The following is a 7,554-nucleotide window of genomic DNA, read 5'->3' on the forward strand; positions in this document are numbered from 1 at the left end:
CTTGATTGCTTCCGTGTCATCGAGGACATAGCGGCTTATTGGCTTTAGAGCAAGCTTTCTTACTGAGAGATACATATCTGATGGTTTGTAGGTTTCCTTACAGTCTCTTTGTAGACGTTTTCATTTGCATAGAGATGGAAATAGTGTTACGTTGCTCTAGCAGCTTGCTTTTTCTCTTTTATATTTGTATTTGTTGCAGGGAGCAGCTGGACGATTCTACAGTGACTCGATTGTTTAATCAGTGCATGAACAGTTTGAACATCCTCATTTATCTTATTTGTAAGTTTCTGCCATATCTGTGTGTGCTTCAGTATGCTGACCCCGTGGCTGACCTGCTGGACCAGTGGGGTGTGTTTCGGGCACGACTCTTCCGGGAATCCTGCGTTTTCCATAGAGGGAACTATGTCAAAGATCTAAGTCGGCTCGGGAGAGAGCTCAGGAACGTCATCATCGTGGACAACTCCCCTGCTTCCTACATTTTCCATCCTGAAAATGCTGTGAGTTTTGATTGTCAATGAAAGTCTTAAAGGGATAGTTCAACACAAAATTTAAATTCTGTCATTAATTATTCACCCTGAAAGACCTTCATTCATCTTTGGAACACAAATTAAGATGTTTCTGTTGAAATGCAAGAGCTTTCTGACCCTGCATAGACAGCAAGGGTCCTTCCACCTTTAAAGGAACACTCCACTTTTTTTGGAAATAGGCTCGTTCTCCAACTCCCCCTGAGTTAATAAGTTGAGTTTTACCATTTTGAAATCCATTCAGCCGTTCTCCTGTTCTGGCGATATCACTTTTAGCATAGCTTAGCATAGATCATTGAATCCTATGAGACCAATAGCATCGCGTTCAAAAATGACCAACGAGTTTCGATATTTGTCCTATTTAAAACTCGACTCTTCTACAGTTATATTGTGTACTTATACCGGCGGAAAATGTAAAGCTGCAATTTTCTAGGCCAATAAGTTTAGGAACTACACTTCCATTCCGGCGTAATAGTCAAGGAAGTTTGCTGCCGTAATATGGCCGAAGCAGGCGCAGTAATACCACGCAGCACATGTGGAAATGCTAACCCAGCTGGGAACTAATTTCAGGCGCTGTGTGATAATACTCCACCTGCTTCGGCTGTGTTACGGCAGCAAACTTCCTTGACTATTACGCCGGAATGGGAGTGTAGTTCCTAAACTTATCGGCCTAGAAAATTGCAGCTTTACATTTCCGCCGGTCTTAGTACACGATATAACTGCAGAAGAGTCGAGTTTTAAATAGGACAAATATCGAAACTCGTTGGTCATTTTTGAACGCGATGCTATTGGTCTCATAGGATTCAATGATCTATGCTAAGCTATGCGAAAAGTGATATCGCCAGAACAGGAGAATGGCTGAATGGATTTCAAAACGGTAAAACTCAACTTATTAACTCGGGGGGGGGGGGGGGGGGGAGTTGGAGAATGAGCCTATTTCCAAAAAAAAGTGGACTGTTCCTTTAAGGCCCAGAAAGGTAGTAAGGACATAAGAAGAATAAAATAGTCCATGTGACATCAGTGATTCAACCGTAATTTTATGAAGCTACAAAAATACTATTAGTGTGCAAAAATAACAACTTTGTTTACGCATAGTAGCATGCATAGTAGTAGTCACCCAAATTATTATTTTTAGTGAATCGAACACACACCCCTTACAATTACTATGTTGTAAGACTTAAATGGGTTAATATGGTTGAGCTGGCTGTTCATAAGACAGTGTGTAGTTAAAGCTACACTTATTTTTTTTTTTTGGTAAAAAATTGTAATGATAAAAAAACAAAACGATGTTCCAGATTCACTAAACAGGGCAAATTAGCGTTAGAGCGCAATTCCATAAAAGCACTGATGGGAGGGGAAAATTCTGTGTGTGATTTGCTAACAATGCACACATTAAAGACACTGACACAGCCTGATCATTTCCATAATGACCAGCGCAATCTACTAAGAGCAGCGCAAATTACTGCGTAATTTGGGCGTTAAATAATGGTGCAAATACCAGTAATTTGACAAGCGCAAATGTTAGTAAATCACATTGCGTGATTCATTTTAATACTCTCCTCCCATAAATTGTGTCTGAAAGGGAAACTCCTATATATTCAATAAGGTCAGGTAATTTTATTTTCACCATTTAAATGGTTTCATTAAATTTTAATGATCAAAGCCGTATCTAATTAATTGATTTAAAAAAAAAAAATCAACGAGTAAATTCCATTTTTGTGACAGGATTCCATCCACATTTTCCCCATTGTGGAAATAATTAAATAATTAAATATTTATATAAATTATACATGTACACTACCAGTCATAAGTTTTTGCACCGTAAGATTTGTAATCTTTTTATGAAGAAGTCTCTTCTGCTCACCAAGCCTGCATTTATTTGATCAAAAGTACAGCAAAACAGTACAATTTTGAAATATTTTTACTATTTAAAATAACCGTTTTCTATTTGAATATATATATCCTGTGATTTTTAAAAGCTGACTTTTTAGCGTCATTACTCCAGTCACATGATCCTTCAGAAATCATTCTAATATTCTGATTGCTGTTTAAAAAACATTATTTTTATGTTGAAAACAGCTGAGTAGATTTTTTTTTCCCCAGGTTTCTTTGATGAATAGAAAGTTCAGAAGAACAGCATTTATCTGAAATAGAACTGGTTTGTTATACTATAAATGTCTTTATCATCACTTTTGATCAATTTAAAGCATGCCTGCTAAATAAAAGTATTAATTTCTATAATTGATTTTAAAATGTACTCAACTGTTTTAAATGTTATTAATAATAATAATAATAATAATAAAAATTCTTGAACAGCAAATCAGCATTTCTGAAGGATCATGTGTCACTGTAAACTGGAGTAATGATGCTGAAAATTCAGCTTTGATCACAGGAATAAATTACATTTTAAAATATATTCAAATAAAATTTCAAGTTATTTTAAGTACTAAAATATTTCACAATGTTACAGCTTTAGCTGTATTTTGGATCAAATAAATGCAGGCTTGGTCAGCAGAAGAGACTCATTTATAAAAAATAAACTTAATAAAAATTTTACTGTCTAAAATCTTTTAACTGGTAGTGTTTATATTATTAAAAATAATAATGATCTTATAATTTGGATATTGCATTCCCCAACCTCAAAATGTTTCTGCCTCATAAGTGCCAAAAGAATCATCATTGAATCAAAATATTAAGAATCAGAACCAAAATGAATACATTTCTTGGTTCCCATTCTTGTTCTTGTTTATTATATTTAGTACTTAATTCAGTTTCAGCAACAATTCACACTGTCCAAAACTGGTACAACGCCACTCTGGCAGCTTTTTTGTTGTTGTCACATTGAAAGTGAAAGTGCTGCACAATGTGACAAAGTACTCTGTTGTTCATTATCAAGATTTTGGACCACAGACATTTCATAACATAAGATTGTATTATCTGATTATTACGTAATGTCAGGTAATAACTGTGTGTGTGTGTGTGTGTGTGTGTGTGTGTGTGTGTGTGTGTCTTGTAAAGGTTCCCGTGCAGTCGTGGTTTGATGACATGAATGACACGGAGCTCCTGGACCTGCTGCCTTTCTTTGAGGGACTGAGCAAAGAGGAGGACGTGTACGGGGTGCTGCAGAACCTGAGGGGCAGGTAGCAGGCTTGAGCCCCGGCGGCCGGCGGCGAGGGGCCGGTGCGAGTCCCCCCCGGTGGAGAGCGGAAGAGCCGCTCGGCTCCCAGCTCCTCTCTCCTCCAGCCTGCAGTCCTCACCTCACCCATACTCCCAACCAGGACACGCACACAGTGACATAAACAGACTTTGAACATTTAAAGGACACTCAAATATTTCTCTTTTGAAAAGTGCTTATGATAAACCAAAAAAATCAACTTCTTCTTTTCCTTTCCCTTTTTTCGAAACGAAATATCCGAGTCATAACCATTCTCCGAGGTGTTGCTATGCAGGTAGAAATCCGTAGGGTTAAAGGACTGTGGGGTTTCCTCTCCGACCCAACAAAGTGCCTTTTTTGAATGTCATTTTTACGGGGGAAATTAACATTTTGTACACAGACGTATTTCCAGAGAAACCTAATCTTTACAAGAATTATATGCTTTAAAAACGGAGGCAGGTCAGACTCTCTTTTTATAAAAGCACTGTTAAAGAGGCCAGAGATTTTTAATTATGTAAAGCTGGGTACACGTCTCCATCTTTCGTTCTTCTCGTGCTCCTTTCGTTTCAATTTTTGCTTTAGCTTGTGCCATTATATAGACCGAGACTATTATCTTAGACTTGTGTATGTTTAGTTTGTTTTCTAAGAGCAAAGGAATGCGTTTGCACTTGTTAGGTTACTCGTCTCATATACCACAGCCTCTTTTGCCAACTAACCTAGAAGACACAATCTCGTACCGTGCCAATTGATATTTGTCTCGCGATCCCATGCTGAAGTACTTTCGGTTTTCGGCAAACAGGCCCGACGCTAATATTGGTGCTGGAGACAAATGTTTGGACATTTCAAAAACACGCAATTCCGAAACTTTACGTTGATCTGAATGCCTTTGGTGAAGTAGCGTAGACACTGCAGTTGGCAGTTGTTCCCCCCAGGTAGTGTTTGTAAGGGGAAGTGTCCTTTATGGAAACCAGGATGCACAATTGCAAATGTATCCCTTTTATCATTTTAATTCTTTCTGTTTGAGTCGTGAGTTATCGAGAACTGGTACAGGTCCATCATCTTCATCTAGATTTTTGTTTCGACTTTGTTTTAAACCATACCCTGCTGCTGCTACCGCTGTATACTACACTACAAAAGACCTCCCTGTAGGGTACGTCGAGTACCATCCCAGGGACTAGAGCGCTGTGCGGCTTGTTGCCAAAGCGTAGTCCAAGGGCGGAACGAACGCTGTAGAGCCTTAAAGGGTTTGCTCTTATCCTGAAAAGCTAAACGGAGCCCTTTTCTCCCACTGAGATTCTTTGAAAGCGTTTGGCGCAAGCTGCGCAGGCTCTCCATCACCGCAGTGCCTAAGATGAGAGGAGCAGCGACGGGACGTCCCGATCCGCTGCTGAACAGGCAATAACCTCTCTTTCTCTTTTTGTCTCTGCCCAGAGTCCGCCACGTCACAGTTCGGTCACTACACGTTGTCCTCTGTTTTTTTTTTTTTTTTTTTTTCCCCTCAGTCTTTCATTGTCTACCTCTCTCTATCTCTCTTTATCCTGAGAGAGATTCATTTTCACGTTTATGGTCTTCTGTCAGTATTTGAGATGTATGCTTAATTATGTTAGCCCACACTTTGCTGTTTTCTGCTTGTTGATGTGCTGTACAGCCTCTCTTTCTGGACATTTGGCTTGCTAATGTTTTTGATTTCTAGCTTTCACTTTGCAAATTTCACTTTTTGTTCTTTGAACACAGACTTCCGTTGATCTGACAGCGTTGAAACACTATTGGTTTTGCTCACAGTTGTTGTTTGCTTCTGTTCTCCATGTGTTTTCCCACGTCTGAACTGTCAGGTGCTGTTTTTAATACACATTGTACACATTTTCATGATGTCACTTAAATATCTCAAGTTGACACGTCCTATTAAATTATGCCTTATTTTCTTTATCAGCTTTTTTTTTTTCTAGTAAGCCATACAGACATTTTAAATGGTCCACAGATTGACTCGGGGGTTTGAAATCCGTTTTGGAGAGGCTGTGCAGTGCTGATGTTTGGAGTATATTTCAAGCTGAATTGATTCATGGTTGTCGTAAGTTTTCTTCCGGACTCTGACATGTTATATTAAAGCACCTTTTTAAAAAACAACACAATGACTCTTGATTTTTTTTTTTATATTGCAGTGTGGTAAAAGTTCAGGTGTGTTTTAGCATATGTGACCCTGGACCACAAAACCAGTCTTAAATAGCACGGGTATATTTGTAGCAATAGCCAAGAATACATACACTATATTGCCAAAAGTATTGGGACACCCCTATCTTTAGAACAGAAAAAGGCACTTCCAAAACCGTGGCATAATTCATGTATTTAAAAATTGTTTTTCCATCTCTGCTGCGCCAGTTTTGGAAGTGTCTAAAATGACTGTACCCTTATGTAAGTCATTGGTGCTTGGCGATGAGATTTTGGCTCAAGGTCTGCATTTAAAGTCACACCAGAGGTGTTCAGCTGGGATTACGACTTCATGCAAACCAGTCAGGTTCTTCCACACTGACTGAATCAATCATTTCTATTTAAACCTTGCTTTATACACTTAGGCATTGTCATGTTAGAATAGGAAAAGGGTCCTGTCCAAACTGTTGCTATTAAATTAGAAGTGCACAATTCCCTAGAATATCATTATATGGTTAAACAGTAAGATTTGAACTCATGGGAATTACTAAAGTAGTTAAACCTGTTCATTAGAAGAGGGTGTCCCAATACTTTTAGCAATATAGTGTTTATAGGTCAAAATGATTTTTCTTTTACGCCAAAAATCATTAGGATATCAAGTAAAGATCATGTTCGGTACAGATATTTTGTAAATTTCCTACCGTAAAGTATATATAAACGTAATTGTTGATTTGTAAAAATTAATTAAGAACTTCATTTGGACAACTTTAAAGACGATTTTCTCAATATTAATTTTTTTTGCACGCTCAGGTTCCAGATATTCAAGTAGTTGTATCTCAGCCAAATATTGTCCTGTCCTATCAATGGAAAGCTTATTTGTTCAGCTTTCAGATTTCAAAAACTTGACTCTCATAACTGGTTTTGTGGTCCAGGGTCACATATCTTAAGTGGTTGAGAGATTTTTAGATTTTAGAGGTTTTCAGAATTAGAAGGCAAGTAATTGAAGCGCTAATTAGGTTTAATGATTGTAAGCTCAAGTTTGTCTCCTAAAACTTTTTTTCTTCATTAGTAAATGTTGAGTGTGAATGCTGATAAGAAAAAAGCTCTACAATTCCAGTAAATACAGTCTGAGATTGCTCTTATTTAAAGTAAAGTTAATTTACAAATTATAATATCAGCATAATGATTTGACCCTGGACCACAAAACCAGTCAAATAAGAGTCAGTTTTTTTTTTTTTTTAATTGAGATTAATGCATCATCTTTCCACTGATGCATGGTTTGATAGGACAGGATATTTGGCCGAGATACAACAGTTTGAAAAGCTGGGATTTGAGGGTGCAAAAAAAAATCTAAATATTGAGAGAATCACCTTTAAAGTTGTCCAAATGAAGTTCTTAGCAATGCATATTACTAATAAAAAAAGTTTTGATTTATTTACAGAAGGAAATTTTGACTTATACAATGTATTTTTGGCTATTGCTACAAATATACCCATGCTACTTAAGACTGGTTTTGTGATCCAGGGTCACATTTGATAAGTTGAATTCCAAATGTCTTGGTATGTTTTTTTTTCTTTGATTTAATGAAGTTCACTTCCAGAAAGAAAATGTCCTGATAATTTACTCACCCCCATGTCATCCAAGATGTGTCTTTCTGTCTTCAATCGAAATTAAGGTTTTTTGAGGAAAAATTCCAGGATTTTTCTCCATATAGTGAACTTCAATGGGTAG

At 37.4% G+C, this 7,554-nt stretch overlaps 1 protein-coding gene across 2 annotated transcripts in view; it reads left to right on the forward strand.

Moving 5' to 3' along the window:
* The window catches only part of ctdsplb (CTD (carboxy-terminal domain, RNA polymerase II, polypeptide A) small phosphatase-like b), a 24,545-nt gene extending 18,943 nt beyond the window's left edge, over positions 1-5,602 (forward strand). For both annotated transcript variants that reach the window (XM_073848950.1, XM_073848951.1), the window contains 2 exons: positions 312-497; positions 3,543-5,602. In XM_073848950.1, the coding sequence (XP_073705051.1) occupies positions 312-497; positions 3,543-3,668 (312 nt within the window). In that variant the 3' untranslated portion in view covers positions 3,669-5,602. The remainder of the gene's footprint in view (positions 1-311; positions 498-3,542) is intronic.
* Positions 5,603-7,554: the final 1,952 nt, after the last annotated feature.

This window comes from Garra rufa, chromosome 10, assembly GCF_049309525.1.
Source record: "Garra rufa chromosome 10, GarRuf1.0, whole genome shotgun sequence".
Lineage (NCBI taxonomy): Eukaryota > Metazoa > Chordata > Actinopteri > Cypriniformes > Cyprinidae > Garra > Garra rufa.